Source organism: Gossypium arboreum, chromosome 2, assembly GCF_025698485.1.
Source record: "Gossypium arboreum isolate Shixiya-1 chromosome 2, ASM2569848v2, whole genome shotgun sequence".
NCBI lineage: Eukaryota > Viridiplantae > Streptophyta > Magnoliopsida > Malvales > Malvaceae > Gossypium > Gossypium arboreum.
Genome location: NC_069071.1, coordinates 111,778,924 through 111,800,645, shown reverse-complemented (window position 1 = coordinate 111,800,645; position 21,722 = coordinate 111,778,924). Strand labels below are relative to the sequence as shown.

At 34.1% G+C, this 21,722-nt stretch overlaps 1 protein-coding gene and 1 pseudogene across 1 annotated transcript; both read left to right on the top strand.

Moving 5' to 3' along the window:
- The first annotated feature begins 302 nt into the window (after window positions 1-302).
- On the top strand, window positions 303-1,614 carry LOC108466474 (short chain aldehyde dehydrogenase 1-like). The gene is made up of 2 exons (XM_017766837.2): window positions 303-430; window positions 581-1,614. Exons 1-2 carry the CDS (start codon window positions 402-404, stop codon window positions 1,374-1,376), a joined length of 825 nt encoding a protein of 274 aa, XP_017622326.1. The 5' UTR covers window positions 303-401; the 3' UTR covers window positions 1,377-1,614.
- Window positions 1,615-7,332: 5,718 nt separating this feature from the next.
- LOC108466581 (short chain aldehyde dehydrogenase 1-like) lies at window positions 7,333-9,000 on the top strand (annotated as a pseudogene).
- The last annotated feature ends 12,722 nt before the right edge of the window (window positions 9,001-21,722 follow it).

Here is a 21,722-nt window from a genome sequence, read left to right as displayed (position 1 = left end):
TTTTCAAATTTCAAATTTCAAATTGAAATTTCAAATTTAATTTATAAGTGAAAGCAAAAACAAATCAATAAGGAATATAGTAGAAATCTTTTACCGCCCATATTGACAAGTCCCAACATGTTATAAGTCAAAGCAAAAATAATGGAAAAATATTTTGTCGAGTAGACTTGAAAGTAGCAAACATGGAGGAGTTCAATTTTTGGACGCAAGATTATTGTTTATAGTAAATATATTATTTTTAAAATGAAAGCATACAAACAAGAACGACGCCATTTTTGATCTTTCAGAACAATCCCTGAAGCTATAAATAGCAGAATAACAGGACGTGAAACCACAGCATCCCAAGCATTGCAATCAAAAGAAAAAGCAAAGGCGAGGGTCTATTTTCTCCACAAACTACGATGGGTCCCGAGTCTTTAGTAACCAAGAGGTAACTAAATCCTTGCATTCCATAAATTCATATTTCACTATATTGGATTTAAATTTTTCAATTTGGCAAGTCGAGTTGATTTTAGATCGTTGAATGTTGATAAGGTGGATTTTTACTATATCAACTTTTTTTCTACTTTGTTTGATACAGGCTAGATGGTAAGGTGGCACTGATAACTGGTGGTGCCAGTGGCTTAGGAGAGTGTTCAGCCAGGCTATTTCTCAAACATGGAGCCAAGGTTCTGATTGCTGATATTCAAGACGAATTGGGCCACTCCCTTTGCAAAGAGCTTGGAAATGAAAACTTCAGCTATGTCCATTGTGATGTAACATGCGAATCTGATGTCGAAAATGCCGTAAACTTAGCGGTCTCCAAGTATGGAAAACTCGATATCATGTTCAACAATGCAGGCCTTATTGGTGATGGTGAAGTCAGAGTGACAGACGCCAGCACTGACAACTTCAAGAGAGTGTTCGATATCAATGTCTTGGGTGGTTTCTTAGGAGCCAAGTATGCAGCCAAGGTCATGGTTCCGGCCAAGAAAGGTTGCATTCTCTTCTCGTCGAGTATTTCTTCAAAAATCAGCATCGGTCTGCCCCATGCATACAAGGCATCGAAGCATGGCGTCGTAGGGTTGACGAAGAGCTTGGCCGTGGAGTTAGGTGAGCATGGAATTAGAGTTAATTGCATTTCACCTCACGCAACTGTGACCCCATTGTTCCAAACAACACTGGGGTTGTTGGATAAGAAGAAGGGAGAGGAGATGATTGCGGCTTCAGCTGTGTTGAAAGGCACCGTATTGGAACCTGAAGATTTTGCACATGCAGCACTGTATTTGGCAAGCGATGAGGCTAAATTCATCAGTGGTGTTAACGTGCCTGTCGATGGAGGGTATAATCTCAGCAATCAGTCATGGAAGATGGGATTTGCAGCACTTTTTGGATAAACCAACAAGTCCTTTATTTTAATCTTTGAACAAAATTTTCTTCAAAAGGAAAATAAAAATTACCCAAAATTACAGTACTTGTAATAAATTGTTTTGTCGATCGGTCTGTGATGTATGCTTTCTTAATCAATATGTAATTATAGCAGGTGTTAGTTGCAGTCTCTGTGGAAAACAAGACGTGCTAATTTGAATTTTCAAACTCTAGTAGCCTTAATCATGATATGAAATCCTTCGGAAAGTTAGTCTTCATTTTCATCCATCTTTATAAATTATAACACTAATAAAGAATCTTAAATGTGTCTTAATTGTTTTCTTATATTAAAAAACAATTTAGTTTTGAATGCAGAGGATTCTATTGAAAACGAATCTTAATGATTTATCAGGAAGGATGGCGGAACAAACTAGAGATTCTGAAAGGTCATGGGTCAACCCGACAATTGAATTAGAAAAAGAGTACATATTCACCCGCAAAAAATTGAGTTTATTTGATTGTTCAATTTTTTTCGATCTGAATCTAATATGAATATGATAAAAAACAAAATAAAGATTCATTATAACATTATAACAAATCCAAGATAGTGTTAAGAAACCTAGTTTTGAGATCCATTATCATTAAAGACCTAGTTTTGAGGTCTATTCTCGATTAGTGAAGTCAATTTACTTTTGGAAACCCAATTTAGTTGCCTATTTAGAGGCTCGGTTGTGAGGTTCAATTAGGGTGAGTTTGGATGGGTGGTGGGGTGCGTTACATTTAGCTTACTTTTTGTTTCACGCTACAGCATTTCTACAGTATCTAATCTCACCGCCATTGCTATTTTTACACTAACTGCAAGTAAACCACCGTCCATCTAATCTCACCCTTAGTTTTTCAAAGTTTTGAGCTCCATCCATTCTTCTTTTTCACAAAAAATCCTACTGATAGATTCACTTCATTTTTTAAGAACCTTATTTTTTTTGGTTGTTTTTTTTAAAGTAAAAAATAGTTATGAGTCTTCATCTTTGCATGTTCCTTACTAGCAAGCAACATGCATAGAGGGGTGATTGTAAACACCTAATTTTGTTTGTGCTTTTCAACATCGAATTTTTTGGACATTTATTTTATTGAAATAAGGGCTTATGTGATTTTAAGTTAAATTGACCTATTAATCTAATTCTAGTGTCTCAGGCTGCAGTTCAAAACTCATTAACATTGCACAAAATGCATCCCATTGAGGTCTATCAGTTAGATGGGGATCATTCGACCCACGAGAACTGGCCTGATTCAAAGAACTGATGAAAAAGCTTATCTGTTTGAAGCTCGGGTGGCCCAATGATGCAGATATGAGAAATTAGGCTACCTTGGTAAATAAGGAAACTAATCTTAGAAGATTGAGTAGTATAATATTTAATAATATTTGATTATGTAATTCTAACGCCCCAAAATTTTAATTTTTGATTTCGTGTATGTGTGACACACAAGTGTGTATCTGCTTTAGTGGTTAAGTGTTCTGGGTGTGTGTGAAAGGTCCCAAGTTCAAGCCTTACTTGGGCAAATTTTGGTATTTTTATAAATAAAGCCTTAACCTTGTGCAAAGGGCTTAAGTTTAATTGTTGGTAAGTTTATATCAGAATGGGTCTGTTGGTTTGGTGGTTAAGTGGAGTGTTGGAGTGTTGGAGGTCTTGTGTTTAATTCTTTGTGATGGCATGGATATAGTATTTTTGCTCCAATTTTGGCTAAGAGTTGTGTTGGGGCAAAATTCTAAGCAGTTGTGTTTTGGTGGGTTAATAGGGAGTGATTTAAGAGATAATTGGGGTAGAAGATAATCTGATTATCTTTTTGTTGCAAAAAAAAATAATGATAGAGTTTCGGTTTTCTCTCCAATTCCCCAAACTTTTTCTGACGTTTTCTTCTTCTTCTTTTTTTTTCTCTCCTCTGCCGATTCTTTCCTCTAGTTGCTGCCGAAGTTTCCATTATTTTTTCCTCTTCAGTTTCTTTTTTTTTTCCCAATTGATTCTGTTGTTCATCGTTGGTTACGCGTGTTCGGTAAGCAACAGTTTTGGCTATTGTTAATCATTCTTGGTTAATCTCTAAAAGGGGGATTCCTTTTTGGTGTTTAGGAGTTAATCAAGGGGCTGGTGGTTTTGAATCGATGCTGTGATTGTGCGAAGTCTTTGTTACTCAAGTGAGGTAAGGGTTTTGTTAGGTTTTTAGTTGAGTTCCTTCCAAAATTGGTTGATTAAAAACGAATTAAGTGATTAATCTAGAGATATGTTGGTCGATTTTTAGGTTCTGAAGGCTTAGGAGTGCTTATGCATCAGAAACGATACCAGGTGTGTACCTGAAACGTAGAAAACGGGATTCGAAAAAAAGCCGAAATTGCTTGCTGTCGAGAAATAAGAGAAATAAGAGAAAATGATGTGAAGAAAATTGTAGAGAAAGGAAATAAGGGTGTTATAAACTTGGAAATTAACATTTTGCACTAAAATAGTTTTGGACAGCAACAGTAATCTAACTTTGAAAAATCATCAAAAATAGTGGAAATTGAGTGAGGTTGAATAAAATATGAAATTAAATTTTATTGAGTCTAGTTTTTCATGGAAGAAGCAGTGTAAGCAATGGAATTATAAATTATGAGATATAATAAATTTTGTGGGAAAAGGTCAGAATGATTTCGAGTTCCCCTGTTCTGACTTTAGAAAATCATAAAAAATTGTAAAAAAAAAAATTAGGGGCTTAAATTTATATGTTTAAATCCTTAATGAGCCTATTTTCAAGAGAAACAAATGGAAACATCATCCAAATTCTGTACTAAGAGATAAATGATTTTTAGTAAGGAAAGGTTGAAGCTGTCAAACAGTAGAATAGGGATAAATTTGAAGATTTTACTTTACTTATTTGATAAACTATAAATTTTGAAAATTTTGTGGAGAAAGGTATTTGAGTCTAGCTTCAAAAACATCAAGCGGATCTTAATTTGGAATTCTGTAGCTCAAGATATAAATAATTAAGTGACAATGACTCAAATAGACAGCTTTGAATAAACATATAAGTAAATAGTGAAAACATATATGAATATTTAGCTAGCATGGGTTACCTTAAAAATGGATCACATGGCCAAGGCCAATTTGGGCCGAGTAGGCCACACGAGAGTGTGAGGCCAGACGGGTAGATCACATGAGCATGTGAGCCCATTTCTACCGAAATGTTTCTAAGGTTGCACGAGTCACCCAAGTCAACTGTGAACCTACTGTAAGGTCGGTAAGCGCTACATAGACCCCTAAATGTGTGAAATTGACTGAATGATATCTGTAGTGAGCATGTTAATATCTGAATTGAATATATGTACTGAAATTGCATAATAGCATATCATTCATTGTATGTTGCATTGCATTGTGTTGGGGGTTGTTATTCGAACGAAGTGTATTGAAAGGCTTTAAGCCTAATTTACTAGCAGCTCAGCTGCAAACTACTGTTTTGTGCCGCATTTGGTACTACTTGGAGTGTAGGGATGGGTGGGTTGATTATATCCCCATATGGAGTGTAGGGTTGGACGGAGATGGTGTGTAAAGGTTGGTTGGGTAGGATTTTGCTACTGCATAACTGTTACTGCTAGTGATACTGTGATGGGTTAAGGCCCTACTGCATGTTTTACATTGTACTGAGATGGGCTAAGGCCCAAACTGTCACTAATACTAAAAAGGGCTTAGGCCCAAAATTGTTCAATTGTGCACAATGAATACTGCTTGTTTGTTTGTTTCTGGGGGATTACACACTGAGTTTACATAAACTCACCCTTTTTGTTCAATGTGCACAGGTAATCCCTAGACTTAGACGGATCGGTGCTACGGAGGACTCAATAGTGACCACAGTAATTTTTAGACTTCATGGTTTTCAATTTAAGATTTATAATTTGATTATTTGGGTTGTAATTTAAGGACCCTCTGGGACTTTGGTTTTAAATTTGGGTTTTTATTTATTTATTTTACTTTATGGATTTATACCTGCTGGTCGTAGGAAATTAGGTTTTCAAAAAGTTAAAGTATTTTCTAAACGCATGATCACTTAGACTGTTTTATTAAAGCTTCCACAACGAGGGATGTTTCAAAACAATTGTTTTAAATGAATAAAGATGACTTCCTAAGTTCTAAAAAAGGTTTACTAAAGATAATAACATGGAATATTTTCATCGTAACAACGAGGTTTCAAAAACACTATCGTGTGACATTGCCAAATACGGCCATAACGTTTAGGCCGGGTTTGGGGTGTTATAGTAATCTTGTAAATCCCTTAATTGTAGGGATAGGCTTCATCTCGTCTATCGATGTAAATTTAGCTAGACCGTTGGATTTGGGGGAGTTCAACTATAAATGGATAGTCCCCCCCTCAGTTGTAAATTATCCATTGTGTCCTAAATTCTTAAAGTAATAGAATTTTCTGATAGCATTTGCTCAAACACCTCTCATGCATTGTTCTTCTGTAGTTATTCTGTTCTTTTGAACATCCTTTTGGCTTGAGTTGCTTCCATTATATAAATTGGTGCCTTGGAGGAATTCTGCGAGAATCTTCACTTTATGGTAGTTAGACTGACTTAGGCACATTTGAAACGATAGAATCGTCTAAGGCTACATGAATTGTGAGATTGAAAGTCTAGTCTCATGACACTAGAACTAAGTTAAATTTTAATTTGATTTTAGAATTAAGGATTAAAATTTGGTTTCAAGTGAGGGGCTAAATTGAATGTCATCAAAATTTTTGGAGAATAAAACAAAAATATTAAAATTTGAAATATGGGGCCATATTGGACCTCATTTCAAATTTCCATGCCCCCGTCGCCTCTTTCCATCATATCTTCTTTTGATTTTGAAAATCGGAATATGATAGCTATTCATTAGCAATTTTTCCCCTGAAGATTTTGGTTTTGGAAAATTGTTCTTACTCTTTTTACCTCTACCATTTTTCTTTGCTCCTCAATTTCAAAAACTGATCTAACTTTTGGAAATTTTAACACTTTAACCCTTTGATCCCCCTTCTCACAATAACTAAAAGTCTCATATGAAAAAAATATGATTAGAATCAAAAGTATGAATTACCACATCCACCTTATCAGTTGTGAAAGAATTACTAGCAATATCCTATGTAACCATTGCGAAGAGCTAAAGAGGCGTAGAGCATTTTTGCCAGCATGTAAGTTGTAACTCATCTTCGTTGGAGTTCATCACACCAAGCGGGCCTGAGAACAAACCCTTTACAACACCCTTATCATCCCTCTGTACTCTACTACATCCCGCAGGCCCTGGTTTACCTCGTTCTGATCCATGGCATGCATGCTACATGCATACGTTTTCAATAATTTTTATAAGAATATAATGATTTCTATAATAATTTTATAATTTTAACCTAGCAAGGCACATCAACATTCATTATGCATGCTACATGTCATAAGCATTAATTCATTGTCGATAAAGACTTAATTTGATGAAAAAATTTGATAAAAAATTACTTGATTGATGAGGTTTATTTTTTTTACTTCCAAACTTTTTATAATTATTTTTAATTTATTTTTTTTACAATATAAAAAAAATCAAAATAAACCATGAAATAAAAAAACATAAACTTGACAATATATAACCAAGTCCCTACTCCTATGCGGCGCTGATTGATTAATGGCTCTTTGAGTTACGTTGAAATGCAGTTCAATTATTGGTATTGTGCTTACGTACTTTCAATCAATATCATTTAATTTATGAAACCTAACCGAGTCAAAATACTTGGCTAATGATAAAATATATGCTTCATATGTATGGATATGGTAAAAAACATTTGTATTTAAAAAAATGTAATTAGGTAATTGGAGAGTCCCGACATATTCCGAGTCAAGGGTGATTAATTAGAAAAGTCATAATCGAGACTTCAACTTTCTTTTTGGATCATTGACTTCAAAGTTATAAAATATAGTATTTTTATAATGAAGGCGTACGAACTAGGAGGATGCCATTGTTGATTTTTTTGAACATTGTTACCCTCCCTGAAGCTATAAAAGACCAGAATAACATCCAATTGAAACACACGGTCCCAAGCATTCCAATCAAAAGCGAGCGTTTATTTTCTTGTCACCTACTATGAGTTCCGAATCTTCAGTAATCAAGAGGTAATTTCTATTCAGGGGTTGGGTTGGTTTCTAATTGTGTTAATACTGGGCGAGTTATTTAGAGTTTTTAGATTTTCGGATCATCTCAGATTTAAATCATTTTGGTTGCATGTTGGCTTTGAGTAATGTAAATTTAGGTCATTATTTATTTGAATTATTTTCATGTTTAAGTTAAACGGCTTTAGGTTATTGATTTTTTTATGAATGGTTTTGATTTGGTTTGGTTTAGAACCAGATTAATTACATCAGATTAATTAAGTTATTTTTAATTAGGATCAAAATTAACATGGTACCAATGTGTTTTCTAAGTGAAAAAAAGTTGAATCCAAAGCTTAGTTAAGCTGGTTGATGTAATTAGTCTCTTAAGAGATTATATCGAATAGGTTCGGGTCCGAATTTTAGTATCTAAACCTATTTCTTTGTCTGATATAGACTAGACGGCTAGGTGGCACTGATTACTGGTGGTGCCAGTGGCTTAGGAAAGTGCACAGCCACACTATTTGTCAAACATGGAGCCAAGGTTCTCATTGCTGATATTCAAGACGAATTGGGCGACTCTGTTTGCCAAGAGCTTGGAACTGAAAACATCAGCTATGTCCACTGCGATATAACATGCGAATCCGATGTTGAAAATACCGTAAACTTGGCTGTCTCCAAGTACGGAAAGCTCGATATCATGTTCAACAATGCCGGCACTCTTGGTGACAACGAAGCAAGAGTGACACACGCCAGCACGGAGGACTTCAAGAGAGTGTTAATGCCGGCACTCTTGGTGACAACGAAGCAAGAGTGACACACGCCAGCACGGAGGACTTCAAGAGAGTGTTTGATATCAATGTGTTGGGTGGTTTCTTGGGTGCCAAGTATGCTGCCAGGGTCATGGTTCCGGCCAAGAAAGGTTGCATACTATTCACTTCAAGTCTTGCTTCAAAAATCAGCTTCGGTAGCCCCCATGCATACAAGGCATCGAAGCATGCCGTTGCAGGGTTGACGAAGAGCTTGGCCGTGGAGTTAGGTGAGCATGGAATTAGAGTCAACTGTATTTCACCTCATGCAATTTCGACTCCGATGTTCCAAAAATCAATTGGGATACCCGATAAGAAGAAGGGAGAGGAGATGATTGCGGCTTCAGCAGTGTTGAAAGGCACTGTATTGGAGCCTGAAGATTTTGCACACGCAGCACTGTATTTGGCAAGTGATGAGGCTAAATTTATCAGTGGTGTCAACTTACCACTCGATGGAGGGTATAGTCTCAGCAATCAATCATGGAAGATGGGATTCGCAGCACTTTTTGAATAAACCATCAAGTCCACTGTTTTACTCTTTGAACAATATTTTATTAAATAAGGAAAATAAAGCTTAATCCAAAGCTACATTACTTGTAATAAATTGTTTTGTCGATCAGTCTCCTGTAAAGCTTTTGACATGTCTTCAAATAAATGTTTTCTTAAATAATTTTTAAATAAAACAAAAACTCTAAATAACTTTAAAGTAAATTTAAATATTTGCCTATAACACCTCACATTCGACCTGATTGTTAAATCTGGATATGTGATGTCACAATACGTTGCCTAAGCAACTCAAACTAGTTCAATACAATTTCATAAGTTTAACATATAAAGATTATTCATAATAACATATCAACCGTCATCTATAACCATATACCTGCATTATAGATGGTAATTATCTTTAAGAATTAATGTTTGACAGTGTGTTTCGAGAAAATAAAATCATGTCCCGAGACCAAACTCCACTGATTTCTATTTTTTTTGAAAGTTGATATGTTTGTTGATAATGAGATACATGTCTCGAGACTAAACCTTACATGTCTTGAGATTGATCAAGAGACATGATTTCCCTATTTTTTTAATCTAACTTTGATGTTTAGATGTTTCGAGAGGAGAGGTTCTTATCTGAAGACTTAGAATAAGACAAAACTATTTTTGATACGAAGTTCATTAGACTCGAGACAAACTTGTCTCAAGACATGACATGATATTTTTCAAGACATACTAGACATGTCTCAAGACCCAAGTTGAAAAAAAGTATAAAATAATCATTTTTGCTCTAGCTGTCTTGAGACCTAATCTTCATGTCTCGAGATTAAATGTTCCATTTACTACATTTAGTGTCAATCCAGGAGTGTCAAATGCAAATTTAACCTATGCTGACATAGTATCACACTAACATACGTCATTTTAACATGTAAAAACACATCTAAACTATTGCCAAGCATGGCATCCAATAGTTGTGCAAGTAGAAGAATAATAAAGGAAGCTAAATTAACCATGCAATTGATTATCATAATTATACCACTAAGTTCAACTTTAAGGAACCTTAAAATCCGTCAATTACCAAAGCATGTGAGAAGGCCCCAAAATGAGATTAGACCCTATGACCGGTACATGCCATTAACTATTTATGTTAAAAATAAAAAAAAAAAACAAATTGGTGAGTTGAGTTGTAGAACCCTAAATGTTTCACAAGTCCTTTACTTCTATCAAAATTTAACTTGAACCTATTAGACATGCGCACAAAAATAAATAAATCTATACGCGGAATATTGTATATTTAGTGGTGCCAATATACTTCAAATTTTTTTTTTCTCATTAATGCCTTTACCACTTGTAAAAGTAAATAAGATTAATACACCCAAGACCAACGTTTCCTGCCTACTGTGACCACTCATCAACCCTAACAAACCATACAGTCCTAGGATCAAGTTTTCAAACATCACAGTAGCAATAACCACTAAAAATACTGCAAGACGTACCCCAAAACCACAAACCATACACGTGAAATCTAACATTACAAACAAACTCACCACCAAGCCTTAAACATACAAGTTCTACTCATCCCTGCAATTGCTAGTGAATCTGCCATTTCATTTCCATTCGCCTCAGCAACTGAAAAAGATAACTCCCCCACTTTGCTCCACCTCCTTTCCAGATCAGCAAATATAACTTGATGCGACTAATGTCTCCTTGATTTCTCCAGAATCCAACTAAAAACCTCCCTTGAACCTAATTCAATAATCAAATAACCAGACCCCTTCCAGCCGATTTCAATAAAAATATCTAGAGCAGTGATAATAGCTCCCAATACAGCTGACTCAGAATCTCCTGCATCAATTGGACCTGAAAATAAGGCTCTAACAATTCCTTCCTCATTTCTCATCACTCCTCCACCACCCCGAGTACCCTCAAAAGCAATACCACTAACATTAAATTTAAGCCAACCATGAGGTGGAAAACACCAACCCCTAGGATCAGACTTAGAAACACAACACTTATTCGGACAAAACCACCATAATCTCTCATTAAACCTACACTCATCAAAAGCAGCCCTGCCCCATAAAAAAGCCCTCATCTTTACATGGAAGACCCGGGTATCCAATATACTTCAAATTTAATACATAGTTAAATTAAATTCATAATAAATGTAAAAAAGTATAGCATTAGTGATATTACTTTGCCCTTTTTCTTTTTCATCATAGAATCAACAATTATAATACCAAGCTAAATAGAGTTATATCATCATCATATGAATTCATACCAACCTACCAAAGGTTCATGCAACCTTAAGGTATTATTGGCCAACATTAATTTTTCATTTCTTCCATATGCGCATAACGTATATTAATCATTCATATATTTCTCAATTTTCTCATTCTCTATGATTCATCAGTCAATGGTAATGTCAATAATTTAAAATATCATGTGACAATATATTCAATACTTAACATATCAATTCACTATCACTTTTCATTAATTACACATTTTGACCTCTATTAACTAACAATAAACAATAGGACGGATACTTAGATCTATATAGTAAAGAAGTCCACAATCATTTGAGAATTGGGACTACTCAATCTGAATATTAATATATGTCCACGATACTCTGAAAATTGGGACTGTCAACAATTCTTTGAGAATTGAACTGTTCATGATCCTATGAGAATTGGGGCTAATACATCACTGATATTAGTGACCCTATGACATGCTAACTCTATCCGAACTACATCTAACATTGTTTAATACATATTATCATAGTTAAATATCAAGATCTCAATATTTCATGAATCGAGCATTTATACCTATAAATCACCAAAATCAATCATCTATAACATGATTTGAACATTCACAATTTCAAATTAATCATTTCAAAGCTTTTAAGGAAAGATACAGTTACCTTGGTGTTTATTTCATGTTGGATTATATCAAATAGCTAATCAACGTAACGAATAATTGAAAATGAATTATAGTGGCACAAACTGCAGTTTCTACTCGACGTTTGCTTTTTTCCTTTCCTTTCACTTTTGACGTTTCAACTTCATCTTTAATTACGTTCAATAATACGTTACAAACATGCCGTTAATTTCATAATTCAAACTCACAGCTAATGAAACCATACATGCATGAATGCATTTAATTTAATTTAATTTGGTCCTTTAAGACCCTAAAATCCAGGACATGCGTATCTCATGATTTACTCAATCGAATTTAATATCAACTACGTAAATATAGTATAAGGTCCTCATTCCATCATTTTTCATTATTAATTTACAAAATTATTATCCCTTACAATTAGGTCCCTAACAACAGATCATTCAAATTTTATTTACCTCTTGTCATGACTCCAACTAACTTAAAACATGCATGATTTAATTCTCTTAATATCTAAGTTCTTTAAGATTTTCAATAATAGAATTTTAATCAAAATTTCATCAAATACAAAATCTAAAGTATGGGCTACTATTATCTAACATTCCTTAACAAATATCCAACAAAAATCAAGAAAAGAAACAAACTAATCTCTTGGTGAAAGCTACGGCAAAAGGGAGAAGAACAAAGCCATTTTTTTTCTTCATAGCTTGGACGGTGAGAAGATAATAATGAAAAAAAAATAAAACTCAATGCTCATGGTTTTCTCTCTCCACTAACATGTTTTTAAGCATAATTATCAATTGTCATCATTCAACATAACATTAGTTAGTGGCATTTAATGGATAGGATAATTCAGAAGCACTAAATTTATATTATAAATGGTTTAATTATTCATTTAATCCTTGGTTCACTACTACTTAAGTCCCTCAATTACTATTTACTAATTTCATAACTCCTACAATTTAATCCCTGTATTATTTTATAACAACTTGAGCACTTTAATTCCTAGCTAAATTCACTCCTTTAACCCGTATTTCATTCGTAACTTTCTCGTTTCAACTTTTCGAGTGGCTCGATTTAACAATTCAAACTTAACATTATTTTTTCTTACACCAACTAAATTGGGGTGTTACATTTTCATTCAAAATATACTATATGAAAATTTGAAGACATAAATTATTACCTTTTTATTTTAAATTTAAGAAGAGTACGAAAATCTTTGACAAATTGACAGCTTTAGATTTCCTGTTAGTAGTTTCTTTTATCATATTACTACAATGATCTTTGAAACATATTTTATTTTTCCCATTATTATTTTTAATATTTTACACTTTGAATTAACTTTAAATTTTCTCTGATTATTATTTTATATTTTGATTTTGACTTTAAAATTTCCCTTATAAATAATGTGTTCAGCATGCGACATCGAGACTAGTATTAATATAAGCTTACAAGGTCAAAAAAGCACTCACCCGAAATTCAGTCAAGTCCTTAGCACAAATTTGCACCCAATTGTTTTTAGTGATGAAAATAAAATCAATTGAGTTATCGTTGAATAATTAGATCTTTAATTATTACTAACGTGAAAAATGAAAATGTAAAAAAAATGTTAACGTTGAAGCCTTTTTGTTTACATATAATATGAAGTAACTACAAATTAATTTATTAAATATTTTTTTCATTTTTCGGTATCATTGTCAAAGGTTAAGATCTTAGATTCTTGAGTTTCTAGATTTGAAATTTATCACGTACAATTATTATATATAAGTATCTAGTCCTACCATACGATGTTTCAATGTATAGATTTTAACTCGTTGAATTGATTTTAATATGAATTATTTCAATTTTTATCTATTGTATTTGAATTAGTTTAATTCTAATTTGTCATTACTTGAAAATATATTTATGAATATTAAAATTGTAGTTGTTATAAAATAAAGAGAGATAGAGAGAATAAAGAATAAAGAAAATATGAAAGTAATAAAAGATGTACTTTATTGATCAAAATGGATTATTACAATGCTTCATTAGGATCTTTATTTATAGGCATAAGAAGTATAAAAAGTAGATATTTAATTCTAATAACTATTAGAATTTAAAGTACATTAAAACTTTATCTTAATCTGATAGACATCCACTTAATAAGATATTCATGACACTCTCCCTTGGATGTCCATTGGTAGATAATATGCCTCGATTAAAAACCTTATTAGGATTTAAAGTAAATTAAACCTTATTAGGAAAAATCATGTGGGATAAAAACCTAATGAAGGAAAAATAGTACACAATCTATAATACGCATAATATGCTGCCTCATTAAAAACCTTACCAGAAAAACCTAGTGGGACAAAACTTCGATTAAGGGAAAAATAGTGCAATGCGTATTTACTCCCCCTCATGAAAACGTCACATATTTTCTTATATTCTACATATTCAATCTTGAATCTTAGTTTTTCAAATGACTATTTGAATATATTTGCTAAGCATTTATATTACCATTCTTTTAAAAGTCATGAGTGAGGAAAATTTGGGAAAATATATTTTGATCTCTTCAGGAGATTCAACAATAATCATAGCAAATTTTAATCATGATTCTTTTATAAAAACACAAATAGGTATTTTGGATCATTTTATAATCCTCTTTCAACTACAATTCACTGAGTTAAATTTACCATATGTTCAAATTATTTTTGTTCATATAAATGATCAATTTCTCGAGAATTCCAATATGGTTCTAGCACCCTCAGTCCTTCAAGGATTTTAATATAAACTATACTATATAATGACTCATAATAGGTTGTATCAATAACCATTAGACGCAAGTTAAATCTTTTATGAATTATCAATTTAATAATATATCTAAAGGTTATTTCATCCACCACAAAAGGATATTATATCTTTTCATAATCAATGCCAGGATTTAGCGAAAAACTTCATATTTTTATTCAGCTTTTACAAAACTACTTCAATTGCACCCTCACTGGTTTTATACATTTAGATATTTGGACTATTGGTCTAAAAATCCCACGAATTTAATTGTACTTGAGTTGTGTCTTTCTATTTTGATCAATTTATTCCATATCTATATTTCTCAATAGATTTATTCAAGATCCTCATTTTATTTCATTATTTCAATAATAATATTACATGCAAAGTCATTGTCGACCACTTTTATTATTCGGTTCCACATTTTCTCGAAATAACATAACTTATCAAGATCTCTTATTTTAATTTTTTTTTAAATTCAGTTTCAAGTACATAAATCTCTTCTGAAGTTTTACTTATTAGTTATGTCTTCGGTCTCTTCTAGAGTACCCGCCTCCACTATATGACCATCTAGAAGAATTTTCATCTTTGAACTGATCAATCTATTATTTATTCTAACTGATTGACCTACGGGGACTTTGATTCAAATTAAAATATTAGATGGTATATAACATTTGGTTATTCTTGTAAATAGGCCAATTTTCCCGGGCCCGAAGAAATAAATAAAAACAAAAAAAAATATAAAAATCCAAATATCAACAGTCTATCAGTCCAAAAATTACTACTATGGCCCATAGCCTATTTACAAAAAAACCAATCCCATGACCCAAGGACTGACCCAATACCCGAAATGAGCCCAAATGGCCCAAATGCTAAACAAATTTCACCAAACCCTAGCCCTAGCAGCAGATACGCCGCAACCATTCAGCCTCCACCGCCTCGGTACGCTCCAGAATTTCAGCAGATCACGCATACCAGTCGTCGACTCGTACCCTCTAGACCTCTCACACCCGCCTCTATATGCCATCCACCGCCTGTGCAGGCGCCACGCACCTGCACTGCAAAAAGGGACAACGACACAAAACAAACAAAAATAGCGAAGAATATTGTATTTTCGATTTATTTTTTCTTTCTTTTCTACTATAAAAGCCAAGCTTTTAATCTTTGTAAAGGTGACGCATACAGAAGCAATAGAAAGAAAAAAAACAGAACAAGGTGATTTTCTGCTTTAAATCTCTGGGGTTTATTACATTTTTTCTCTCTCGATCTGCTCGCTTTGATTTTCTTTTTCATTCTTTGCATCTAAATAAAAGAAAATGGAAAAACAAAAACTTTACCTCGTGAATCCGCCTTCGATCCTCTCTTGCTTCGTCGAAATCGAAGTTAAAAGAGGGGTTTGTGAGGCCAAATAGTGACGAATCGAAGCCCAAAGCTTGAGGCGCCGTTCTTGATGGCGATTTGATGCTTGAAAGAGGGATTTAGGGTTCAGCTAGAGGGGGAAAGGGAAGGCTAGGGTTTGCTGAAGAAGGGGAAATGAGGCTAGGGTAGTTAATTTGGTGGAGAATTGGTTTTACCCATTTTAACGAATCCAAAAGCGGCGCTGTTCGAGCTTTATCCATTAGCTCCAAAAGCGATGCCGTGTCGTCCGTCTTGACCGATCCGGTCCTCCCCACAGGATCTGCGCGGTTTTGCGGTGAGGGATATTTCAATATAGATCCTTCCCTTTTCGCGTGGCATTGAATCGGCCTATATCCGCATTTCTTTCTTTCTTTTAAATTGCCTTGTAATTTCCGTGTATTTGCACTTTAGTCCAAACTTGACGTTGCGTTTTGGGGTCAGGTTATTTCGGACTTGGTCCCTGCACATTCGCATGTATTGCTCATGATCCCTTTATTATTTTGTCGATTGATTTTGTTCATAATTTGTCTCTTTTATCTTTAATTCTATTTTAATTAAGTCTCTTTTATTTTTATTTTTATTTTTCATTTTATGATTCATTTTTGTTTTAAAGGCACATTCGACATTTTTATCTTTGTTTTAAGTTTTATATTTTTAGGTTATTTTAATGTTTTTATTTTGTTTCTCTTTTCTTAAATCACTATTGTATTGTTTGCTTTTTTATGCCATATTATTACAACATCTTGCATAATGCTTCTTAAATATCTTTGTATATATTACTATTATTATATATATTCATTACATTTTATGCACATTATTAACCTTATGTCATTTTATACACATAATTCCTTTTAAATTTATTATTGTATCGTATAATCCTATGTAATATTTTTAAGCTATTATCATTATATGTATATACATTTGTGGACACCATATTTAATCTATACATTATTAAACCGCGTATTTTACACATATAGTTTTCTTTATCTATAGGTATGCTCTTAAATCTATCATATAACTTACAATAAAATCAGTTTAATCTTGTATGTATTACATGGTTTTTACAAGTAATTACTTTTAAAGTTATTTTTATATATATATATATATATATATATATGATGTGTAAATTCATTATGTTTCTAAGATTATGTTTTATTATACATTTTTGTAATCTTTTCATATTTGGTACATATTTTAAAAAATTTATGAAAATTGTCATTTTTTAAAGCTAATATTCTTCAATATTTTGTATGTTATTTGATTAAAATATTTATTCCATAACATATATTTTAATAATTATGTATATCTGAAACTATTTTAGAAACCTCATTTTGTAATTATGAAATTATTATTCTTGAATATTCCTTTATATTATATCGCTTTTGTGTTTTATATAGCCCATTATTTAAATGTTTTAATATAAGGGCATGTGTATATTTTTAGACTAACTTAAAATTTATATATATTATTATTAATCTCATTCTTTTTACAAATTTATATGTACATATTTTTTATAAATCTATTTTGGGTATTATGTCTTGTCATGCATTTTATTATTCTTTTATATCATATATTTTTTAATTATCATGTTCTTTGTAAACCTTCAAATGAATTTGTGTTTAAAACATTTACATTTACATGCAATTGGATTCAAACTTTGATTCTATAATTTTTCTTTCAATAATTATATATATTCTTAGTTTCTACATAATTTTACCAACTTATATATTACGTATTTTAAAAATATTCACTCTACAATATATATTTTAATGATTGCGTGTGTTTATTAAGCTTGTCTTTACAAATGTTTTTTATCTATCAATTCATCAATCCATATAGTATGTGTCATGCACTTATCATTATTTTAAAATAGTTTTACACCATATTGCTTATTCGATCTGCATTTTGTTTTATGCATCTAATAGTAGTCATTTTTATTATACCATGTATATTTTCATTGCATATTATTTATTCATTGTTTCATATTGTCATGTTAATTATTCTCCATGCATGATCGAAATTGAGTTATATTTCCAAGCTAGTTATGCTTAGTCATTTAAGTTCTCGTTAGTTGGTTAAATAAATTGTATTGCCTCCACTTTTCCATTGTCGTGTTTTATGCATACACGTATTACCTCCACTCAGATTGGGTAGCCAACATCGTCTCTGTCCCTAAGAAAGATGGAAAAGTACGAATGTGTATGGACTACAGAGATCTGAACAAAGCCAGCCCGAAGGACAATTTCCCACTGCCTCATATTGACACCTTAGTGGACAACACGGCAGGACACTCACTGTTTTCATTCATGGACAACTTCTCCGGATATAACCAGATCAAGATGCATCCTGGAGACATGGAGAAGACCACATTTGTAATCATGTGGGGCACGTTCTGCTACAAGGTGATGCCGTTTGGACTGGAGAATGCAGGGGCAACATATCAAAGAGCCATGGTAACCCTATTCCACGACATGATGCATAAAGAAATTGAGGTTTATGTGGATGATATGATCGCAAAGTCTCGAACAGAGAAGGAGCACATACAAGTCCTGAGAAAATTGCTCTTGAAGTTAAGGAAGTTTCAGTTAAAACTCAACCCAGCCAAATGTACCTTTGGAGCCAAGTCTGGAAAGCTTCTCGGATTCGTGGTTAGCGAAAAGGGGATTGAGATTGATCCAGACAAAGTCAAAGCCATACAAGAGCTATCTTCACCGCGTACTTAGAAAGAGGTTCTAGGCTTTCTAGGAAGATTAAATTACATCGCTCGGTTCATTTCACAACTAACCGAGAAATGTGATACTGTTTTTCGCCTCCTCAAGAAACACAACCCAGGTGTATGGGATGAAGAATGCCAAAGGGCTTTCGACAAGGTCAAACAGTACTTATCCAACGCTCTGGTGCTGATGCCACTTAACACTGATAAGTCATTGATACTGTATTTGGCAATATTCGAGAATTCCATGGAATGCGTACTGGGTTAGCATGATGAGTCAGGACGGAAAGAAAAAGCTATTTACTATCTCAGTAAAAAGTTCACTGAATGTGAGACAAGGTACCCGCCGATAGAAAAGTTGTGTTGCGCCCTAATTTGGACAACCTGAAGGCTGAGACAGTATATGTTGTATCACACTACTTGGCTCATCTCAAAACTGGACCCTTTAAAGTACATGATGGAGTCAACGGCTTTGAATGGAAGGATGGCCCGATGGCAAATTCTGCTCTCCGAATTCGACATAGTCTATGTGAACCAGAAAGTAGTGAAAGGGAGTGCAATAGCAGATTTTCTAGCTAGTAGGGCTCTGGAAGACTACGAGCCTTTGAACTTCGACTTCCCGAACGAAGACCTGATGTGTGTTGCGACCGCTGAAGAAGGTGACCTGGAAGAACTTCCTTGGAAACTAAATTTCGATGGGGCATCAAATGCTGTGGGTAATGGAATCGGGGCAGTCTTGGTATCCCCAAATGGAGATCATTATCCATTCACTAGTAAATTGGATTTTGATTGTACGAATAACATGGCGGAATACGAAGCGTGCATCATGGGTGTCCGTGCAGCCATAGAATGCAAGATTAAAGTGCTAGAGGTGTATAGGGATTCTGCGCTAGTAATTTATCAACTTAAGGGAGAATGGGAGACTAGAGACCCCAACTTGATTGACTATCGAAAACTGGTCCTTGAATTGGTTAAAGAGTTCGGTGACATTACCTTCTGCTACCTTCCACGGGACGAAAATCAGATGGCCGATGCTTTGGCCACCTTAGCTTCTATGATCAAGGTGAACAAACAAGAAGATGTCAAACCCATCCGGATAAGCATTTACGAAATTTTGGCCCACTGTTACAATATTGAAGAAGATGAAGAGAAAGATGATCACCCTTGGTATCACGATATATTACAATACGTGAAGAATCGTGAGTACCCGGACCAGGCAAGCGAGAATGACAAAAGGATGCTGAGAATATTGGCCATCAACTATGTCTTAGATGGGGAGATCCTATACAAAAGAAGAAAGGATCAAGTGCTATTAAGAATCGTAGACGCTGTAGAGGCTAAGAAAATCTTGGAAGAAGTCCATGAAGATGTCTGTAGGATACATGCTAATGGCTTTACAATGGCCAGGCAAATTATGAGATTCGGGTACTATTGGTCTACTATGGAAGGAGACTGTGTCAATTAAGCCAAGAGATGTCATAAATGCCAAATCTACGGAGACAAAATTCATATGCCTCCTTCACCGCTGTATGTCATGACTTCCCCGTAGCCTTTCTCTATGTGGGGTATGGATGTGATTGGACCAATATCGCCTAAAGCTTCCAACGGGCATTGGTTCATCTTTGTGGTTATTGACTACTTCACCAAATGGGTAGAATCCGCTTCGTATACTAGTGTTACAAAATCGGCAGTGAGAAAATTTCTAAAAAAGGAGATCATATGTTGATATGGAATGCCGGAGAGGATCATATCTGACAATGCATTAAACTTGAACAATAGTACGATAGCAGAAGTCTGCAGCAAATTCAAGATTAGACACCACAACTAGTCACCATATCTCCCGAAAATGAATGGGGTGGTAGAAGCCGCTAATAAAAATATTAAAAAGATCGTGGGGAAGATGACTGAGACCTACAAAGATTGGCATGAGAAATTACCATTTGCCCTCTTTGTTTATCGAACATCAGTCAGAACCTCAACTGGGGCAACGCCTTTCTCTTTGGTCTACGGAATGGAAGCAGTTTTGCCAATCGAGGTCGAGATCCCATCCCTCCGAGTGTTGTCAGAGCTAAAGTTAGATGAAGCAGAGTAGATCCAGTCTTGATATGATCAATTGAACTTAATTGAGGAAAAGAGGCTAAAAGCTATCCGTCATGGTCAGATGTACCAAAAATGAATGATGCGGGTATATGACAAAGAGGTTCGTCCTAGAGAACTCCACGAGGGAGACCTGGTTTTGAAAAAGATCCTTCCCATACAGAAGGATTTTTGAGGAAAATAGATGCCTAATTGGGAGGGGCCTTACGTGGTGAAGAAAGTTTTCTCCGTAGGAGCATTGATTCTAGCCGAGATGGATGGTAAAAACCTGCCCCATCCAGTAAATTCAGATTCATCAAGAAGTATTTTACCTAAAGAAGGAAAGGCCAAGGTGAAAACCCGCAAAGGGCGCTTTCAAAAAAAAATGGAGAGGCCAAAGCGAAAACCCACAAAGGGCACTTTGAGACCAAAGGGGATTTTGAGTTGAAAACCCAAAAACGGGCAGCTCAAATTTTGAATATGGGGCATGTGGTAGTCTTGTCCTCCCAAAATCAATAAGAGGGAAGAACAGTACACCTTGGAGCATTAACAAAATGCGCGGGATCTCCGAAACACATATTTAGCTCGAAGGAGCCTTTGAGAAATTGGAATAGTAAAGCTCGTGCTGCGATATCTGGGGCACTTTTCTTCTCATTTTGTTTTGTGCCTTAGTATTAACTATCATGTTTAATGTATTCACTTTGAGTTCCACTCAATAAAATTCCATCTTGTCAATTATGATAATCTCTTTAGAGCATTTTTTGTTGAAATCACGATTTTTGGACTTATAATATTCATACAAAAGAAGTTATGCATATTACTCTGGAAAGTCTCTAAATAGTACAAGGACCTGAAACAGGGCCACTAGTCAGGACTAACTAGGTTCAAAAAGTGGAAAACATTGGAAAAATAGTAGTCCAAGTTGGGACTATTACTTCAAATTTTCTATCAAAAGATAACGGCTGAGCAAGAAGATGCAATAGCACATTAATGATAGAGCCCAGATGAACTATGAGCAATGATACCTTAAGCATTTAAAAAGGAATTACTCTCATGACATTTCTACATTCATAATTATTCATTTAGTTAGGAGCAC